General features: G+C 37.4%; 1 protein-coding gene across 1 annotated transcript in view; it reads left to right on the forward strand.

Moving 5' to 3' along the window:
- TOPAZ1 (testis and ovary specific TOPAZ 1) overlaps positions 1-20,603 on the forward strand; it is a 52,625-nt gene extending 32,022 nt beyond the window's left edge. The window contains exons 13-20 of the mRNA XM_045199715.2: positions 2,108-2,174; positions 3,257-3,431; positions 4,101-4,201; positions 6,128-6,293; positions 14,829-14,993; positions 16,184-16,387; positions 18,948-19,131; positions 20,321-20,603. Of these exons, the coding sequence (XP_045055650.2) occupies positions 2,108-2,174; positions 3,257-3,431; positions 4,101-4,201; positions 6,128-6,293; positions 14,829-14,993; positions 16,184-16,387; positions 18,948-19,131; positions 20,321-20,540 (1,282 nt within the window). The 3' untranslated portion in view covers positions 20,541-20,603. The remainder of the gene's footprint in view (positions 1-2,107; positions 2,175-3,256; positions 3,432-4,100; positions 4,202-6,127; positions 6,294-14,828; positions 14,994-16,183; positions 16,388-18,947; positions 19,132-20,320) is intronic.
- The last annotated feature ends 2,147 nt before the right edge of the window (positions 20,604-22,750 follow it).

Below are 22,750 nucleotides of genomic sequence, written 5' to 3' on the forward strand. Positions count from 1 at the left end.
GGTAGTGACATTGATGACCTATTTGATGAAGGTAAGAGTAGGAAAATAACGGTAGTTAGTTAAAGGGTATATGGATTGTGGTTGGGGATGTGGACCCAGCCTTAAGGCGAAAGACAAAAATATATTATTATTATTTTACATTTGAATTTCCCTGACACACTTTGAAATAAATACCCTCTTCTGAACTAGGGAAATTAGATTTAATAAACACTCACACTTTGATTTTTATTATAGTTTTTAATTAAATAGTTTATAGTTCATTTGAAAAGCTTTCACTCTCAGTAGATAATGCAGCTACAAAGAATTCTAACATTTATATTGAGGACATCAGGGAGAATATAGGTGTGTCTGTAATCTACAAAATTTGTTAATGTACGTTTAATGTCTTAAAAATTTATTTTGAAATAATTTTGGATTTACAGAATTGTTAGAAAAATTAGTATAGAGACTTCCCATGTACCCTTCATATAGCTTCCTTTCGTATTCACATCCTACATAATAATAATGCACTTATTAAAAGCAGGACGTTAGCTTTGGTACAAATCTATTAACTATAGACCCCAGTGCATCATAGTAGGGGTACATGGTGTCACTGTCTCTTATTGCTGGTTAAGTTTACCTTGATCACTTAGTTAAAAACGTTAGCTACAGGTCTCTACACTGTGCAGTTACTGTTTGTGCCTTTGTAGTTAATAAGCATCGCAGGGACTTTAGCATTGCCCAGTGTCCTGCCTCTCCTCCCTCCGTCCTGCATTAATTTTGGTGTTCGTCAGTGGATCCTTCCTGCAGGTCGCTACTCCGGCGTTTGCCCAGTGGAGGTTCTGTATCTTCCCCATTGCTTGTGTATTTATTAGTTGGAATTCTTGAGTAAAAAAGAGCTGTTCCTTCCTCTCCACTTATTCACTTACTCAGTTATCTATGTCAGTATGAACTCGTAGGTATTTATAATATTTTATTCTATGGATTATATTTAATTTCAATGCTAGAATTAATCATTTTGTTTCTCAAATTGTTCTAGATTTGACCTTTTAGAATTCCTTAGTTTGGTTCTTATATCCTTTCATCATGTTCTCTTCATGATTTGCCTCTAGATGATTTGTCTTGTCTAATTGCATTGGCTCATACCTCTGATACAATGTTGCTAAAGCCATCTTAACCATTTTTAAGTGTACGGTTCAGTGGTATTAAATACATTCACGTGGTTTTGCAACTATCACCATTATCCATCCCCATAACTCTTACATTTTATAAAACTGATCTGTTTGTTAGTATTTTATCAATATTTTTGCATCACCATTATGAGTAGTATTGTTCTATAGTTTGCTAGTTTAGGTATCAATGTTATACTTGCTTTATGAAAGGAATTAAGAAGTGGTTCTTCCTTTTTATTGATCTGTAATAATTTGTAGAACATTGGGACTGATTACCAAAACTTACCCCATAGTTGGCTGTTATTCCCGCTTCTTTCCCTTTTTTCTTCTTTTCCTCTTTTCAATTGCCAAATGGTGCTTATCTTTTTTATTTTTGTTTTTTATTCCCTCCCACAAGCTTGTCTGCATTTCAGATTGCCTTCTTTAAATCATACAAACTTTTTAGTTCCTTCTGTGTGGTCTGCATTCTGCCTACCCAGAAACTTATTCTTTTTAGCATTTTCAAACTTAGTGTGGACTTAGTCTTTGTAGTGTTTTTTTTGTTGTTGTTAGATCCCTCTGGTAGTTTCCCTTTTTGGTTCTTCCCCACAGACTTTTTTTATTGCTTTGTTTTTGTTTTGGTCTGACTTTGCTCGTTGGAGCAGTGAGGGTGGAGTGGGAACTAGAGATCAAGTGCTGTGATTTAATATTTTTTCTCCTTTTATTCACAATTATTCGAAGCTGCAGTTTTGTATGGAATTTGCTTTTTCCCTCCTTGTTGCCTATTGTTTGGGGAGGAAATAATGTGAGGTAGGTACTTAAGAAGTTTATTTTTTTTTAGCTCTAAAGAATTTTTATAGTACATTAATGCATTCTTTTTCTTCCAGTGTCTTAGGTATAAACTGTAAAATAAATGAATTAGGAGCAATAATGACTTTTGAGGTGCTCAATTAATTAACACTTTCCTATTGTTAAAGGTTACAAATGAGACAATTTACAAAGAACTGGACCTGTGATTTAGACTCAGCCTTGAATGAAGTAGAGGTATGGCACTTACTTTTTAAATAAATTGCTGGCATCCTTGCTTAGAAACTTTGAATAGTAAGTCCATTTTAGGAAAAGTTTTAGAACTGTTACACAGAGAAAAAATGATCAAGGAAAAGAAGTTTAATCGTTTTTTAAGATTTTATTTATTTACTTTAGACAGGGGAAAGGAGGGAGAAAGAGAGGGAGAGAAACATCAGTGTGTGGTTGCCTCTCACACACCCCCTACTGGGGACCTGGCCTGCAACCCAGGCATGTGCCCTGACTGGGAATCGAACTGGTGACCCTTTGGTTCACAGGCCGGCGCCCAATCCACTGGGCCACACCAGCCAGGGCTAATTTTTTTTAATACTTTGAAATACAAACATAATTTCTAGAATTGTTGACTATCCTAAAAATAATTCTGGAAATAATTAGTTTCAAAATTAACTTATGTTAAAGTGTAGTAGTCTAAAGCTTAGCCTTTACTTCTCGTCGCTGGGCAGGCTCACTCAGTGCTCAAGAAAGTTGGTTTAGTTGTCATGATGCGTGGATGCTATAGTATGCCCAGCATTCAGAGCGTAAGAAATACAGGACTTTCAGGGTGATTTTACATTTTAATTTATGATCATTTTTGTACTCATATAGTACTTCTTGGTCTAATCTTAATTAGTAGTTATATCCTTTAAACAATTTTTGGTTGGTTAAAGTGAAAAACTATTGCTTAGTTTATAATAGAAAATAATAGTAAGTTTACTGACATTTACTTTGTAAATGTCAGCCCCTTTTGTAGAAGAAATTCCATAAAATCTATCGCCACTGTCTAGTTCAGGTTCAGGGGTGACATCATTAAGCACATTAGGAACTAGATAGAATAAATGTGTGTTGCTATCTAGAGCTCATTGCCCTGCAGTAGTCAGAAAAGCAAACTGTACAATAGCGTGTTACTAATGTAACACTTGTTAGTAAGTTCATAAGCTTTACAGAGATTATGTCTCATTAATTCCTGTGTATCTAATGACTGCATATGCCTGCTCCATATATGTTTGCACAAATGACAGCTTGCTTTCTTTTTTCTGTTTTGTCTTTAATAATTCTGATAGCATTGTAAAGAAAAAAGTGACTGGACCAAATTGGGAAATTTATACCTTAAGGTAAAAATGGGCTGTGAAAAATTTGCAGATTTCCAGAGATTTTGTACTTGTATTGCTGAAACACTAACAAAAGACTATAAAGAAGAGAGACCAGGTGTTCCATTTTGTGAGTTTGCTGAAACAGGTAAAGTGACACTGTTTTGGTCTGAGTCTTATGTGTTAGGGTGATGTAATGTTCTTAACAGGAATGTGAAGCTGTCAGTATTTTCCATGTTGAGGATAAGTTAATATTACAGATTACAGATACTTCTTCCATTTTTAAATTTTTCCATTTATTTATTAAGTTAGACTAATGATATGAGGTCAAATATTGGTATTTTAATATCAAGTGTTTCATGTTCTTATTTTTCTTTTTATTCAGATTGGTAAAGCTATTGCTAGCAAATTATACTGAAGCACTTGAATTTTTCAATCGTTAAAGTTGTCATAATCTTCACTATTACAAGTCACTAAACTTTGTGTATTTTTGAGACTTTTTTTTTTTGACATGAGCTCTTCACTGCTATATTCTTTATCAGGGGTTGGCACACTTTTTCTGTAAAGAACCAGATATTTTAGGCTTTGCACACATCACATATATTCTGTGTCACAAAGTTTTGTTTTCTTTTCAAACAACCCTTCAAAAAAGTTTTTTTAAATTGTAGTTCACCAGTTATATCTAAAAGCAGGCCTGTAGGCTATAGTTTGCCGACACCTGGTGTCTGTGGCGTATCAATAATTCCATATTAACTTGCCTTTTCATCACTTTATGTGACTGTTTCACTTTCTTCCATATGCCTGCTTTGTGTTTCAGTTAGCAAAGACCCACAAAACAGCGAAGTAGATAAAACTTTGCTGGGAAGAATCGGCATCAGTGCTATGTACTTCTATCACAAGCTGTTGCAGTGGTCCAAGGTACGTCATTAAGTTTTTGTTTGGGCTTGGTATAGAAAGTGTTAGTTTTACATTTTTGAACAGAATATGTTAAGTTAGGAATTTGCTACTAATCATCACAAGTGACAAAGTGAGTCCCAGACTAGGAAGTGAACTATTAGGTGGTGTATTAGGCAAATGTGGGGAGGAGGTGGCATCAGACTGCTACTAGGAAGAATTTCAGTGTAGGGAACACTTAGAAAGCTGGGCTAAATGTCATATTTATTTGAAGCAACTTTCAATTCAGAATTTATTTCACCAGCTCCTGACTATCAATCAGTTGCCTTGTAATTTTGCAAGAGTTCAAGTCACCTTTTTAAAAATGAAACCAGCCACTGTTGAATCAACTATTAATATGTATCTTTTGTTACTTTCTTCTTATAAAGCAGTTATTTCAAAATTGAATGAATTCGGTCACATTTAAGTACTTGGTCACTCATACACATAAAAAGTCATGAACTTATTAAAATTAAAAACAACAACAAAATCATTGTACAAAAGGTCTCTAAGGTCTCCAAGAAGGTTGGCACTTTTTGGGTGGTAGGCCTGGAATGGGCAGAAGGCACCTTGTCCCTGGCCCTGAAATCTCCTTTGAGGTTGGTCATAGCATTAATACCTTGGATATTTAATGTTTGAGAAGTTAAGGACTACCTAACAGGAAGACCCTTTTAAAAACACAGATTGAATTTGCTCAGATTTTGGAGTATATTTTAATTTTATTAGGTTATTGTTATTTCATAAGAGGCTGGTGAATTTGTGTTTGTATTTTAACTAAAAATTTTTACTATTACCCTGGCTGGTATGGCTCAGTTGGTAGAGCATTGCCCGTGACCTAAAGGTTGCGGGTTCAATTCCTAGTCAAAGCACATACCTAGGTTGCAGGTTTGATCCTTGATCCCCCCTCCCCATCTGGGCACATACCATCCCTGTCCGGTGCAGACAGGAGGCAACCAGTCAGTGCGTCTCTCTCGCATCAGATGTTTCTCTCTCTCCCTGCCTCCCTCTCTAAACACAATGAAAAAAATGTCCTCAGGTGAAGATTAAAAAAATTTACTATCTTATTTAGAATGAATATTTCATCTTGGTATTTTTAATGAAGCCCATTCCTTTTTTAAACATAAAACCATTGCAATTAAACTAAAGGAACTCTTGAAAATGCACTATTTATATGCATCTAACTCAAAAATATTATAAAATGTAATATAAAACAAAGGTCTGCAAACTAAGGGCCACATCTGGCCCACAGCCTGTTTTTGTACATCTCAAGAGCTAAGAGTGTTTTTTTATATTTTTAGAGAGTTAGAAATTAAAAACAACAACCAAAAAAGAATGTACAACTGACCAAATGTGACCTGCAAAGCCCTAACATATTTACCATCTGACTTTTGCTAACCCCTGATGTAAAATAATAATGTATGGCCAAGTTCTGGTGTCCAGACTACAGACAGTCTTTATGTAGAGCACGTGAAATAATCTGTTGAATCAAAGAAACCGTTTTCAGCTAACAGTCTTATCCTTTTTTCACTATCATTCTTTACCTAAATCATCTTCATTTTCACTTTCTCTCCCTCCCGGATCTCAGGGTGATCAACAGAAAAAGTGCAAGAACCTATAACGAATAGTTTTCCACACCTAGGCATGAAATCCTTTTGCCAAATGAAATCTTTAGGGGAAGCACAATGTATAAAACACGTGAAAGGAGAAACTGCTGGAAGGGGGCCCGGGGGAGTGGGCGGGTAATCTGAGGCAAAGCCGCGCTTGCTCCTCTTGGAGCAGTTTGAGAACTTTCCATCTAGAATGATGATTCAATTGGGTAATTGGTTTCTCTGTAATTATCAGTGTGACTTTGTATCTCTGTATAAGTCAACATGATTGATTCTCAATTACTGCTCTTTATTTTTACTCTAGGGAAGGAAGGTGTTAGATAAACTATATGAATTAAAAATACATTTTACAAGTTTAAAAGGACTCACAGGGCCTGAGAAGTTAGCACCAAGATGTCAAATTGTGAATGTTGCAGTAGAAATTTTTCTAAAAAATGGAAGCCTAGATGGTGCCATTTGGGTATTAAGAGGTAAGTTCTGATATATGCAAGCATAAAATAATTTGTGTTATAAATTCTTGTCTGTGTAATGAATTACCTTAAGTCAGTGATTCTCAACCTTTTCATCTCATGGCACACATAAACTAATTACGCAAATTCTGTGGCACACCAAAAAGTATATTATATTTTTGCTGATCTGACCAAAAATAGGTATAATTTTGATTCAATCACACCGGACAGCTGTTGTTGGCTTTGGGTGTTGTCATTTTTTTATTTGAAACTCTTAAGGGAAAAGAGGTCAGTGACCCTAACTAAATAGTCAGGTATTGTATGTTTTTAAAATTCTTGCAGCACACCCATTGCAAATTGCTGCCTTAAGTTGACATTGAATTGTGGGTGATAATTTGGTCTAAACCCTGGGTAGGAAAGATAGTTGTATAAAATGAAAGGAGAAAGTTAACCTGGCTTTAAAAAAGAAATTGTATGAAACTGCCCTGGCTGGTGTGGCTCAGTGGATTGAGTGCAGGCCTGCAAACCAAAGGGTCGCTGGTTCAATTCCCAGTCAGGGCACGTGCCTGGGTTGCGGGCCAGGTCCCCAGTAAGGGGCATATGAGATGCAACCACACATTGATGTTTATCTCCCTCACCCTCTCCCTCCTCTCTCTAAAAATAAATGAATAAAATCTTTGGAAAAAAAAAAGAAATTGTATGAAACTTTGTTGAAAAGCTAGTTCTTTCTTTGGCATAGGCACCCTACTAAATTCTTCACCTGGGTTATCTCAATTTATCTTCATAGAAGTCCTGTCAGTTTAGAATTATTACAATCCCCATTTTAGGGTTTAAAAAAATGTTGCCAGGGACAATAAGCAACTTGCCCCAGATGTGTAACAAGTAAGGAGTGGAGGCCAGATTCAAACCCAGACAGTCCAGGTTTGGAGCCCAGGCTTCAGCTGTGACCTGAGATAGGGGAATTCTGATTGCAGTCCGCATAAGTTCTATATTTGTATGTACAGGCAAACATGACTCGCAAAAAAGACAAGTATAGCTTACTTTCCCTAGTACATCAGTGCATTTAGTAAAAGTTAAATTAAGCCAGCAGAAGCAATGAAGGTTGGTTTGGTATGAGGCAAATAAAACTTCAGAGAGCACAGTGGTAGCACAGCATGGTATCTAACAGTAACTCTGGCTACTTGGACCATTAGGCAGATTTTATTTGATAAAATGGGATATGAATGAAGAAACCTCAAGAATCTCAAGAGTTTAAATGGGAAGATGGAATATATGCACAACTAACACAAATAGATAACCTTTACACTAACACTCATACACATGTATTTGCACACGTACATGTTCATACTGACTGGTATTTGTTCAGTGTGAGAGTGTATGGAACACATGTTGTGGGTAGACTTCATGATCAAAAGCTTGTTGGAAAAGGTTTTCTCCAGCTTAACCAGGGAGGTTTGCTAAGTGGGAAGAGTAACCAAGATACAAAACAGAAATTAGTAAAATGCAGGGCAGAGTTCACGAGCTCTGTTACAAAGGAGTGATGTGGCAAGAAATGGAAAGATTAAAATAGTTGATAAAAGAGGGCTTGGGTCATTCTCTAACAGAAAACCTCTGCCTGAAAGTGTCTGGCACAGTCTTTCTCAAATTAGAGAATGAGGGGAAGTTTGTGGGAGGGGTGTGGAATGTTCGGAGGACATTGAAAATCCTTACAATTTTGATGTTTTAGTTTTGATATTATCTTTAAAATTTCTATAAGTTAAAGCACAGGATTCTCTTTTGCAGTGAGTGTTCCAAATGACAGTCATTTTCATAAGTAAAATTTTATTTCTTCAAAAGAAGGACCCACGGAAGTATTAACCAAATTCTCCCCAGAATTTTTTGTTCTTGAAAGGGTTCTGTAGTGACTAGGCCATTCTCAACAAAGGAAAGACATGGTTGAGCCTCACTTGTAGTGAGAGTAATACTCACAAGAGAAGTATACATTAAGGCCCTGGCTGGTGTGGCTCAGTGGATTGAACACCGACCAAAGGGTTGCCAGTTCGATTCCCAGTCAGGGCACATGCCTAAGTTGTAGGCCAGGTTCCCTGGTGCAGGGCACGTGAGAGGCATTGATATTTCTCTCCCTCTCTTTCTTCCTCCCCTCTCCTCTGTCTAAAAAATAAATAAACTCTTTTAAAAAGTATACATTAAAATAACTAAACACCTGTCAGAATAGGAAAGATCAGAGTTTGGCGATTTGCTTTTTATGAGAGTATAGAGAAATGGGCCCTCACATACATCATCTTTAGAGGCTTTTTGGCAAAATATCTGTCAAAATTGAAAATGTGTATTTCACTTAATCTATTAACTCCATGTCTTGGAATTTCTCCTGCAAACACATTTATAGCTGTATACTAGGGTATGTATTGTTTGTTATCTGGAATCTTTTTTTTTTTTAATCACCAATGATAGCAAAGAATTCAAGGTAACTCAAGTGGCCATGAAGGGAATACCAATTAATTAAACTGTGTGGTATCTATGTGCTGGAGTAGAATGAGGCAGGTCTACAGATACTCATTTGGAATGATTTCCAGGTTCCATTGTCAAGTGAAAAAAGGAATGTGCAGAGCAGTGTATATAGTGTGCTACTGTTTGTGTCAAAGTAAAGTGAGACGGATGCCGACGTATGTGCTTGTGTACCCTTAGAGTGTTTGCAGAGGGAAACAAGTAACAGTGGTTGCTTCTGGGACAGAAATTTAGTGCTTGGAGACAGGGATGAGAGGCGGATTAACCTTTTCATAGGTTTTTCCCTATGTCTTTTCCTTTAAAAAATGTTCGTTTATTAGCTACTAACCTTTCTAAAGAAGGGGTTACATACCATGCTCGTGTTGGAGAAACACAGGGTGCTTTACCCGAGTTTGTTTTGGTGGTGACAGGCTTTATGATGAAGGGAAACCTACTGTTTTGGCCTCTCACTTTGACATTCAGAACTCCCCCAGCACAGTAGCTTGTACCTGGAAAATGAACAACAAAGCCCTCCTGCCTTCTTCCCTTTACCAACATCAAAAGGCCTTAAACTCATCATTTCATAATCATAGTTTGGAGGCTGAAAAGTAACTCGCTAGAATATAAATTTTATGAAAAGTTATGCTGCCGTTTATTGAGAAACCGCCTTTGAATTTTAAAATACCTTTTATTGCCTTAATCCAAGTAACATATGTTCATTATAGAAGAAATAGAAAAAGGCAGTTAAGCAAAACTGATGAAAAAGTGCCTCATTCAGTCACCCAGAAATGACTATTACCCACTTGTCACTATACAGGCTCGTTTTGTACCTTGCATTTTTTTTCAGGGAACAGTCTTTCTCTGGACACCCTTCTGTGAAAAGGGGTATTTCCCTGTAACATCACTTCATGGGCTGCATTGTCTTCTGTCTTATGAATAAGTAAATGAAATATATATCTATAAATATAAATACATAGCTATATCCATGAATCCATTTTTCTTAAACCAGCTTATTTTCAAATGTCTGTGATAAACATCCTTTTATAGAAATCTTTATGACATCCGCAGGATAAATTCTGATGGAATCGCTGGGTTAATTGATAAGGGCAGTTTCAGGTTTTTAAGTAAAGGTTGGCAAATATGCCCTTATTCAGAGCTGCAGCGAGTTATTTTGAGTTTATTAGAAAGCCTCTCTACGAGAAAAATTTTAGCGAAATATTACATAGGTATATATTCCATAGAGACATCGTCCTGTTAGGGGTCAGAGGTGCGTGTAAACAGTCCAGACGTTAGTGCCTAATATTCTGGTTGTCGGTTGTGAGACAGACCGGTGCACTCCAGTTCACGCAGACCCTCATCTGGCTACTCAGTATAGTCCACTCCACGTCCTATCTCTGTGAACAGAAACAAAGTGCACCTTTAGAAAGGTTGTAGTGATTATAGTCCCCTTACCAGTCTGTGAAGATGCGTGTTATGAAATACCCTTGCTAACTTTGAATATTATTTTTTCCCTCTTTGCGAGTTCGTAGGGCAAAAGTGATATTCACTGATTTACTCTGCATTTAGTTGTTTACTAGAAAATTTAACTTTTTTTATTTGTCCTTATTCTTTTATGAATTACCAGTTGATGTTCTTGGTCCGTTTTAGAATTGTGATATTTCTCTTCATTACTGATTTAATAATGTGAGATTTGCTACACACCAAGCGTTCTGCTAAGGCACCTCACTTGTGGCACCTCATTGAATCAACACCAGCCTCACCAGATAGGTGATGGTATCCCACAGAGAGGACAGACAGACTCTAAGGTTCAGAGAAGAGCACACAGCAAATAATGAGGTGCAAGAATGCCAGTCTAGGCCTTTCTGTTTACAAAGTTCATTTTCTTAAGCCCTGCACCAGCATTATTATTTACCTGGTCTTTCCTTTAAATGAACTTTATAAAATTGCAGCTAGGGCAAAAGCACAAATCACATCAACAGACCCAGACTGAGCTAGTCAACTACCGAGAAAAATGGCGATTCTGATCTCGTTTTCAAACTCGACCACCAGAATACCCTGGGAGGCTTGTGGAAACACAGACTGCTTCCACCACCCCAGGATTTTCAGATTCATTGAGCTGGGATGGCTCCTGGGAATTTGCATTTCTCACAAGTTCTTAGACATGGCTGATGATGCTGCCGGTTTGGGGACCTCACTGTGAAGACCACTGACCTACAGCACTCTCTCGTGGTGACTTCTCACACCTCACCTGTGTCCCAAAACCATACTTCCTCCAGTTGCTCCCCAGGTGTGTCGACCACTGCTATAAACATCACCATTTTTATTTTGGATTTTTTTATTATGGCTTATCTGTGGATTTGCTTCACTTAACTGTCTTTGTACTTTCTCAGGGAGGAAATTGCTGTTTGGGGAGGGGTTTTTTATTTTTATTTTTTGTAGTTTTATTGAGATATAATTGACATACAACACTGAATAAGGTGTAGAGCATAATGACTTGACTTACATGTATTGTGAAATGATGACCACAGTAAGTTTCGTTAACGTCTGTCATTTCATATAAATATAAAAAGTAAAAGAAAAAAAGCGTTTTTCCCCTGTGATGAGAACTCTCAGAATCTCCTCTCTTCACAACGTTCAGCGGGCGCACACAGCAGGGTTAACATCGCGTCCCCAGTACTGATTTATCTTCCAGCTGGGAGACATGCCTTTGACCTAGTTCCACCTCCTGGTAACCACAAATCGGCCTCTTTTTCTGCTTGAGTTTTTGGGTTTGTTTTGGTTTGGTTTTTAGATTTCACATATAAGTGAGATCATATAATATTTGTCTTTCCCTCTCTGACTTACTTTACTGAGCATAATGCTCTCAAGGTCTATCCATGTTGTCTCAGGCTGCAGTTTTTGAAAGCACGTGTGTGTGTGTATGTTTTTGGTTTTTTTTTAACTGTTAACTTTTTTGTACCAGGAAATTTAATGTAAGGGTTAGCTCAAACACCTGGACTGTGATGACTATCACTGCAGTACTAATAGAAGCATATAAACACTTTCAATATTTTTTTAAACTATTTTCTTCATTGTCAGTCAGTGAAAGTGGCTGTCCTCAGCACAAGGTTGCGACAGGCCAGTCCATCGTCAGCCTGTGTTTCCACACCACAGTGTCACTCGTGTCTAATGTATCTGGGTATGGTCGCCGTTGAGGTCACCACTACCTCTTTCCCAAGTCATTTTTGCCAAATGTGAGCACTGGTCATTTTCAGTGATGGAGTATTAGATTTTTGTTAATTTCTTCTTTGTACTTTTCTGTTGTGCTTGAATTTTTTAGTGATAGTTTATATTTAAAAGTATAAAAGTTGGTTGATTATTTTAAATCAACCAACTTGGACTCATTCTAAGTAATATAAGAAATCACAGGTTTAATGTGATTTTTATATTTAATGTGATCCTTTTATTTTTATAATTTTTCTAATACATAGATAAATTATTAAAATTATAATGTAACATCTAAAATGAGTTTGGGTACCATCAATGATGTATATATCACACTTAGTAAAAACTTTTATTGTATTTTTATTTGTTTTCTTCTTTTGCCCAACTGACATTATTTTCTGTTTAATATAAACTGCTTTTTAAACCTTTAATAAATTTTGTTTTATATCATGCTTTAGGCATTCTCTAGCTATCTCAAAAATATATGTTCACCATTATGGTCTTCACAGTTTTTTGTTGTTACTTTAAAATTTTGATACAAGGTAGAAACCCAATATTATCTATTTCCCCCAAATATCCCAACTTATCCTTTGCTTCTTTGAAACAGCACTTTTATCATATATTAGAATCTTGTATCTGCTTGGGGCTGTTTCTATACTTGTCTTTTCTCCCAGAAATCTTTTTCTGATAGCACTCTGCTCTTTTTAGTTAATATAGCTTTAGAATAAGTGATAATATTTATCTATTTAGGCAAGGCTACCCTCACTCCTTTTCCATACTATCTTTCACTGTCCTCAACTGTTTATTCTTTGGGATGTATTTTCGAATTAGTGTGTCAGATTTTAATACTGTTCTGTAGGGGAGAAAGGGTATGTTCAGCTATCCCCCCCAGCCACATATTCTCCATTGTAAGGTGCGGGTATGTGGTTGTGTCACTGACTAGCCTGGAAGTTCATTCAGCGCGGCCTGTGGTGGTGGTCTGTCCTTCTCAGTGCCTGCACTCAGAGTCTGCGCGGGGAATGACCGAACGTGCATCTGTTGAACAGTACGTGGATAAAGGGTGTCTGTTATAGGAAATTTGCTTGCCTTTGACTACTGAAGTTTTTAGACAAATGGAAAATAGTTCCCAACTGTGGGACAGGGAAAAATATGAGGATTAATGCAATAAAAACTTCCATCACCGTAAAACTAGTATTAAGTACACAGTAAACTGGTTTTTCTTCGTGAGAATTTATTCTTGTAAGAGTCCTTATAAAATTTTCATTTAAGTATTTATGTTGGTAACATTGTGAACTTGTTGAATTGAGCTTATTAATTTCCAAATGACTTCCCAAATACTAGATTCAGTTAACTTTGGTACATAAAATAATCAACTTATTCAAATTTTTAATATAGCTACATAATTTGGCAAAATTTCAAAATAAGTCTCCTAAAATATATCAGTTTTTCAAAACTGCATTATTTTACCTTAATAGTAAACAATGACTACTAAATAAAGAAGAGCAATGCGGTTTTTATGAAAAAATACCATATAGTCTACTTTTTTATGTTATTTATGCACCAGGTATGACTAACAAAAAATAGGAACTTCAGCATTGTGGATAATATTTTCTTTTTTTAAGCTGTGTGATGGGCATACAGAGTTCATTTTATTATTATGCTTTTTTATAACTTACATTGTTATATATTCTTCCCTACATATCAAATATATCTTTTAAGATTTTATCTATCTTTTGACAGAGGGGGAGGGAGGGAGAAGGAGAGAGAGAGAAACATCAATATGTGGTTGCCTCTTACGTGCCCCCTACTGGGGACCTGGCCTGCAACCCAGGCATGTGCCCTGACTGGGAATTGAACCAGTGACGCTTTGGTTCACAGGCCAGTGCTCAATCCACTGAGCCACACCAGCCAGGGCTCAGATATTTTTATAATAAAAATTGTTTTTAAAATTGAGAGGAAAAGCTGTTCCTCAAGAAGACCAAAACTAATTATATATTCTTTATTGTAAAATTATTGAAGTTCACACAAATACCATTTTACATTATGACAAGTATTTATTACAATCTGAACATTTTTGTCATATAAAAATAAACATTAACTTCTTTTTTAAAGTTCTTAGTTTATTAGCCCTCTCAGGAAAAAATCTGCAGGGCCGCCACAGATAAAGTCACTGAAGAGTCTCTACTCCTTCTGTGGCCCGTCTCCAGCTGACTTTTTGCAGCACTGACACTGGCCTTTGCAGTCCCCTGACTTCCCCCATCCTGACCCCACGTTCCTCTCTCCGTGTTCTCGAGGTCTCCTTCTCATACAGCTGCATCTGACAAGTCTGTGTTTGGGTTCGCTTTCCTTTGCACAATCCAAGGAATCATAAATCATGCCAAAGCCAGTTGTCTTGCCACCACCAAAATGGGCTCTGAACCCAAACACAAGGGTGAAAACTGGTGTGCTCTTACACATTTTGGTTAGCTTTTCCCAAATTTCTGCCTTGGGTTCTGTTGCCTTCTCAGTGTGAGGGAAGGACGTCAATGACCATTTGTTTCTGCTGATGTGGTCTGTTGGCCATGAACTTCCTGGTCCAGATAGTTATTGTTGCTCATGATGGTGGCCAATCTCAAGCAGGCAGGGCTAAACATTAACTTCTGAATCAAAAACTGATTAGCGTGCTAAGAAAAATAAAGAATTGAAAATAGTAAGTTATCACAATAATCACTGTGTAAGTTTCTAATAAATTTGAGCCGTGCTTACTTTTTCTGAGTACATATACTCATGTTTTGTCACTTTCCAAAAGATATTTAAAAACATGAATTGTGATTATACTAAGTGTAATTTTCATAGTATAAAGTTTTAGTACTTTTTTCTTTTTGAAAGAGTCAGAATGGATAATCAATACACCACTGTGGCCTTGTGAAAGACTGGACGTACTCAATCGGCATAATCTGCTCTGTACAATTGCACACGAAATCTTAGCCAAGAGCCTTTACAGACAGACTTTTGAAGTTTTGCAAAATCTACCAGGTTTCCAAAATTCCCAAGGTATGATTTTTAAAAATCTAGCTTAATTATCTCTTGCCCATCTGGTATTTAACTATGAACAAGATACAGTGCCCCACCTGTGGTTGAATTTTATATTCTAATATATATTTTTAATGATGTCATTTTCTGTAAAATACGTTTTCTGCAAATTGTATATACTTTCCTGATTTTTTTTTTAAAGCAGAGATGCTTATCTCTGAGTTGTTTGTCAACGGTTCCTAATGGAAGCCTTCTCATCACCCCCCTTGCCCTACCTCAGTCAAGTCACCGGCAAACAGTATGTTACGTGCCTCCAGCAAGCTTTATAACTTAAGAGAATTCATTGCATTGGTATAATGAAGAATACTTTTTATTATTAAAATACAGAACTGGGTTTCCATTACCTTATAACATAGGTGAGCATGGACTAAGTAGAGGAAATTAAGCAGATGACAAGCTCAAGGAAAGATCACTGATGTGGGCAGTGGCACGTAGTGTTCTTGAGTGCTAAAGCTCAGGAGTCCCCCTTCAGGGAGACAGGCAAGGGTTTGGGCAGTGGGTCCAGAGGGATGCGCGTTAGCACCTGAGGGCCTCCCCTCATTGCTTTGTCAGTCAGAGTTGGTGCTTTGGGAAATTTCCTCTGGTGGTAATGTTCAGGAAGAGACTAAAGGTAAGGAGATGAATTTCCTGATAAGACCTGGACCACTAAAAAATCCTGAAAGTGATTAAAAGACCTAAAGCCTGGGTTACAGATTGAACTGTCCAAATACAGGGCACAGAACACTTGGGAGTCTCCAATGTGACTTCATTTTCTTCTAAGTGAAGAACAGAAAGGAACAGAAATACCCGATAAAGGATTTTTTCATTTGTGAGTGAATATTTAGGAGACGATGATTTCTTATTAGTCATGGGAAATACACATCTGAGGTACGACCGACTGCAGTGCCGTCATGGGGGTGGGGGTCACGGACAGAGGGGTTAACTCAGCTTCTGAAGTCATTGCCATTGCCAGGCTTCCTCTCCTGTTCCCCATTGTATGCTGTGGTTGCACACTCCTGTTTGCCAGCCGAGAGAATACATGAGATGCTCAGTTGCATTTTAGTGCCTGTGACTCTGAAAGTGCCAAGGGGAGTAGAGGGAAAAGGGAGGTAGTAAGTTTAAGGGGCCAGAGTAGAGCCATTTCATTGTATCAATTATGTTTTTCTTTTCAGAAACTGTGGAGGTCTCACAGTATAGCCTCCTTTTTAATAAACTCCTAGATGCCTGTATAGAAAGCAACAGTCTTGGTATTTCATCCTCTGTAGCAGAATTCATGATTTCAAAGAACATCCCTATTGATTTTTCCTTTCTTAGAAGATTAATTACTTCTTTAGGAAGGAGTTGTTTGTGGCTCAAAGCCAGAGTCCACTATAAAAGTAAGTTAACATTTAAAATTTTTTAATTTGATATATTGGTTTTGACTTTGATTTTCTAATCCTGAATCTTTGCATAAAATTTACAACTACACATTCAAATATGTACAAAGAGCAGTTGATATGCATTCAAAGATAGTGGTCTAAACAGATTTGTGCTCCATTTTGAAACGTATTATTTCTCTTGTTTCCAATTACTGTATCTTTATTTCTTTGCATATTATCAGTATGTCCACTAAAGGGAATGCAAAGGGAATAAATGACAGGATTTGAACCAGTTAGGCGTATCTTTAAAATATATACGAATAAAACAACTGGGGGCTGAAGTTTAAGAAATCGTTACATATTTTATTTACCCCTGCTATATCCCTGATTTTTAAAACCTACAATATTTTGTAGCAGGCCATATAGGAAGGACAGAGGCTGCCATTACAGCAAACATGATTCATAGCAGTGTTCAGAATATGGCTCCTAGTAATAGACTTTGTTAATCTATTTATAGCTGTTTCTCTCTAACCAATAAGCCTGGAAAACTAATGCTTTCTCTAGTCCCGGCCACCTCACAGGTATTTCAATTAGAAAGTAATTCCAGGTAGCATCTAGGTCTAGAAAACAATTCTCTTCTGCCTTCCTGCAGTAACTTGTCTTATGTTTCTATTTCTATCACTGTCATGTATATAACAACATTCGAATGCCCAGCACTTGTCACCGCTGTGCGAAATGTGCCACACGTCCCAGCCACCCTTACCTTCACGGAAAACCTCCCTGAACTTGGAAATATTTTTCACCCTACTAGCTGTGATCAGTTTAGCAGGCGGTAATTTTTTCCCCAATGAAATGGGCAAGAAAATATGTAGTATTAGTGTGCATTACAAGTAGGAAGGTTAAGTATTACTTGATAAAATTTTCATTTCAGCCACATATATACATGTATGTATATATACTGGGTCATTAATGTGTAAAATGTATTTCTTACAGTAGGTTACAATAAAAAAAAGTTTTGGGCCCTGACTGGCGTGGCTTGATTGGGCAGCATCCCACAAAGCAAAAGGTCACCAGTTCGGTCCCTGGTTGGGGCGTGTAGGAGAGGCAGCTGATCGCCGTTTCTCTCTCACATCGATGTTTCTCTCCCTCTTTCTCCCTTCCTTCCTCTCTCTCTAATAAATAAATATTTTTTTAAATAAAGTTTTGAAAGCTAATGACTGGATAGTTTTTAGTACTGGAAGTGACCTAGGGAGGCAGACTGCCTAGCAGTTAGAAATCCAAAATCTGTAGTCAGAAGGCCAGGGTGCTTACCCAGAGCCCCTCATCTGTAATATGGGAGTGTCTGTACAATACCTAATCTCAAAGGTAGAAAGCTGTCAGGTTAAAATTAGATAAAACCTACATCTTTAGCACAGGTACCGGGCACGTAGTAAGTCCTCAAAGATTAGCCATCATCCACATTGGAAAGATTTCTTAAACTTAACAAAACATTTTAAACAGATTGTCCACACAGATTTAAATTGTTTTGGTAAGAGATAGTAATATAATTAATATCGTCAGTATACAATTTGAATGTCTCGGGACTTAAGGGGATTCCCCTATATATCTGTGTTACTGTAATGAGCACCTAAACAGTTACAAGTTAAATCTCTTCTTTTGATTTATGTAAAATGTATGGAACCTGAATTGGTGAGGATAGCTACAACACACTGAGCACCAGCAGGATACAAATGTATTTTATTCATTTTTATATCTAGTGTTTAGTCCAACGTCAATAAATATTTGTTGCATAGACTACAGTTGGTCCTTGAACAACATGGGGGTTAGAGGTGCCAACCCCACACACACAATAAAAAATCTGTGGATAACTTTTTGATCCCCCAAAACTTTACTATAAAAGCACTATAAGTAAGGGTACTCAAAAGTACTACAATAGGAGCCCTGGTTAGGTAGCTCAGTTGGTGAGATCATCATCCCAAGATGCCAAGGTCATGGGTTCAATCCCCAGTCAGGGCACATAAAAAGTCAACCAATGAATGCATAAATGGAACGGAACAACACAATCAGTGTTTCTCTCTTTCTTTGTAAAATCAATCAATAAAAGAGACTGTCATAATGTGATAGGAAATAAAATCTTCTATTTGTAATTTCTATTTTCTTTCTACATTTTAGGTTCATGATTCAAGATAGGCCATAATTATAAATATATGTAGTTTCTATTAGGCTATGTCCCATTAAAACAAAACCCAAGTAGCTATTCTGGTTTCTCAGTAACTCTGAAATTATGTTCTATTGACTGTAGCTTCAAATAAGTGGTTGCCATGATGAGACTCAAAAGTCATTTTTCATAGTTGTTTAAATACATTTCTCAATTCATATTTAATGTTCCAAAAACATTTTACAAAGAATAATTTTAAATGTACTGGGATAAGCTACTATATAATTTATTTAATAAATCCGCTTCTAATGTGAAGAATTATTCCCCACTGTAAGTAATTATCAGCTACGAATATTTTGGAAGTCCAGGTTTTCACCTGTTAGGGTTTTAGTAAAGGTTGATCTGTTATTTGATTTTCAGGTGCTCTTTCATTGGGTTGCTATCCACCATTAGAAGGAAATTTGTATCGAAAACTTCTGCGGATTCCTTCTTACCTATCTGAGATCGAAATGCTTTTAACTATGGAAATCTTCCTGGTATCTAATGCTAGCAGCATTCAGAGCCCTGGTTCTCCTGCACAGATGCTGCAGATAGTTTTGAAAAGGTTGGTTGACAATGTCTAATTGCATCCTGAAAGCAGGTCATGCCCCCCTCCACCTGCCCTAGGATGTAAATGTTTTATATAGTATTTATGAATGTTTATATGTACATATATACGCTTGCATATGTTTGTGTTTATATAATACTGTGGTGTACATTTGCAAACTTGTAACAGTTCAATTGAGAGCGAATGTGACCTGAGACTGAAAACCCAATTACTAGCATTCAATAAAAATGTTAGTATCTTGTTACAACAACCTCTATAAGAGAGAATTTTATTCATCCTTACAGTTTGAAAAACTGCACATAGTTGGCACATGCCCAGTCTGCCAGGTTATAGGCACCAGTTTCTAAGCCAGAAGGTACTAGAAGGCACCTGACCAACCTTTCCTCTCTGTGACCACCGGTTCCTGTTCCAAGTGGAAGTCCTCACTCCCACCACCCTTTGGACCACACTGTGCTGTTAACACAGGTGGGCCCATTCTTGGGCCTTGCTGCTGGACCCTACGTGTGCCAAGAGCAGGATGCACTGAACCCGAAAGAAAAAGTAATGCTTAATATAACGGCCCATCTCTATTTCAAACCCTTCCACTCCCTATCCCATAGGAAAAACGGCCATTTAGGTGTGAATTTTATAATCAAAAATGTAGTAAAGGAATATAGCTCCAATTTCTGTTATCAAATGTTAGCTACACAGTAAGTATATTTTTACAATTCACAATAGCCAGTGTCAAAGTAAAACGTGTTCGTAACTCCAAACTTGTTTAAATTCAGTATCCTTTTATGCATTATAATAAAATGATGTGATCATTAACTTTGAACATACGAAGATTGAGGCTATTATCAGTGTTCTAGGTCACTTTTTCAAACTGTGGGTTATAGCCCATTTGTGTGGTGAGATTAATTTAGGGGCCTTGCAAGCCCATTATTAAAAATGAGACAATGGAAAATAGAGTACATTGTCATAGGGTACCTCTCGTTTTCTGAAACTTCAGTGTTTGTGTGGGAGGGTATATACTGGTCACAATACCAAATAGCTTACTGTGCCATGGTCAAAAAAGTTTGAAAGCCACTGGTAGAAGAATATAGTAAAAAGTTTGTCATAACTAGTACTACCAAATGTAAGTATCTTTTGAAGAAGTTATATCCCTTCTTTTTAGAGTTTCTGACTCTGTGAGGCCTTTACTTTGTAGATGTGAAGAAAACAAATCTCGGATCAAGGACGATTATCAAGCCGCAGTGGAAAGATTAATGATGGCTGCTCGGTTGTCAGATCCAAAGCTTTTCATTAAGCACATGACCGTCAATGTTAATAAGGAACAGGTGTACAGTTTGGAATATTGTTCTGCCCTGAAGTGGTTGAAAGAGAACATGAAGTGGGCTGGAAAGGTTTGGCTTTTCAATAACCATTAGTTAATGGACTTTAAGTTCAGGTAATCATTGTTGAAAATAAAAGGCAATAAAAATAAAGATGGTTTTCGGTATAGTCAGCTTTACCCTTTATTTACAGTAAATTACTAGTTTTCAAACACTAAAAATTTTGATTGGTGTATGTAATATATGATGGTTTTACCCCCACTGAAGTGATTTTTCAAATCATTCTTTGACTTATTTTTAAGTAAATCTAAGTATGGTAAATCCCTATCTATTCTGAAAAGTTCAAACATTGAAAAATCATAAACTGAATGTTGTGCAGCATTTAATAAGAGGGAGCCATAAAAGAGGAAATATGCAGGCTGGTAACCAGAGTATTCAGGAAAACCTTTAAGGGTGTGAAGTAGGTTGAATGTATACTCAATCCAGTTTCTTTTTCTTCAAACCAGGTTCTAAAGCTTATTCTAAATCTGTAAATACACAATAGTAAAGTAATACTGAAAAATAACTCAAACACTAAAATTCCAGAGTACTTTCCAAGTTACACCAAAATTTTTTTTATTCATTGATTTTAAAGAGAGGAAGGGGGGGGTGGAAACTTCTACTTGTTGTTCCTCTTACTGATATATCCATTGGTTGATTCTTTTTTTTTTAAACATTTTGTTTATTTATTTTTAGAGAGGGGGAGGGAGAAAGAGAGGGAGAGAAACATCAATTTGAGGTTGCCTCTCGCATGACCCCTACTGTGGACCTGGCTTGCAACCCAGGCATGGGCCCTGACTGGGAATCCAACCAGGGACCCTTTGGTTCACAGGCCAGTGCTCAATCCACTGAGCCACACCAGCCAGGGCCGCTGGCTGATTCTTGTATGTTCCCTGAGCAGGGATGGAACCCACACCCACAACCTTGGCCTTATCCAGACAATGCTCTAGCAACTCAGCTCCCTGACCAGGGCCCATACCAAAAACTTAAGTTACCCTGTGAATAGTTTTCCTTTAGTGTATCTTACAATACTATATGTATTTTGAAAATACATTAGGTATGACTAAAGAAAACAGTATTTTAAATATGCCAGAACTTAAATTTCCAAACAAGAACTGTCCCTTCCAAACCACCTTAGGAAGTTAGGAAGGGGACTTTTCTGAAGTCCCCTTCAGAATCTGTACCACAGTCACTCTCTAAGATGGTCACCCTCAATCCTTAATTTGATACTTTAAACATAATTTAAAGTCTTTTGGAGAAAAAGTCTAAAAAAGTGAGCAATAAAAGAGTAAGTCGTGACTACAGGAGCTGAAAAATACTTCTTAAAGGAGTTCCCAGAATTTGGTAATGGCAGCATCATTGGGATAAGTCTATAACCTCACACGACTAAAAAAGTTAAATCCTAGCACTTAGAAATAATGGCTTGCCAGGACGAAATGTGGCGTGAATAAACAGTCGTATGGAAGAGGTATGGGAAAGGAGATGGGAGACGTCTAGGAAGATGACGAGTTCTCTAGCGAGAGCAAACTGGGCGACTGTAACTGCCACTATCTACATGCGGCACCTGGGATCTAAAGTAAGTTTGGGTATTAACTACCGTCAGTCTGAATGCCCTGGAGGACAAGTGAAGAGTGGTAAACAGGCAATTATAGTCTTTTCTGTAAGAGGTCACCGAAACCCAAAGAAAGGAGTTAAATGAGACTGTTTAGATGCTGACAGCAAAGAAGCATTTGAAAGCATGAAGACGCGAGAGTTCATAAATGAAGCTTTTAGAAAAAGACTGGGTGGGGGAAAAAAAGCACAGATTATTTCTAATACATCAAGATCCCTTAGGGCTGGAACAAATGGAGGCTTGCTTCCCCCCCCCCCCCCAGTCAACAATGCCAAAAGGTAGAAAAAGAAAATATAGGTTATTGTTATTTGCCTAATTTCATCTGTGGCCGTTTCAAGGGGAAATCAAAGTCAGGAGCGAAATACAGCTAACAGTAAAAAGCCAAGCTGATGGAAGGGTGCTTAAGGTTTGAAAATATCCAGATACTGAAAGAGCCAAAATGAAAAGGAAATGTAAACCGGAGAACAGAAATTTTTAAAAATTAGCTACATTTGGGACTGACAGGTCATCCCAAGGCGTCAGCTCCGAAAGCTCCGCCGACGGATCTGCCGAGGTAGCCTCGCCCCCTGTTAGAGCGCCTGGGGTTGGCGGTTGAGAAGGTGGGGACTATGGGGGGGAGGGGACGCATGCGCGCGTCCTCTAGCGCGCCCTGGCC

This window comes from Desmodus rotundus, chromosome 8, assembly GCF_022682495.2.
Source record: "Desmodus rotundus isolate HL8 chromosome 8, HLdesRot8A.1, whole genome shotgun sequence".
In the NCBI taxonomy this organism is placed as follows: domain Eukaryota; kingdom Metazoa; phylum Chordata; class Mammalia; order Chiroptera; family Phyllostomidae; genus Desmodus; species Desmodus rotundus.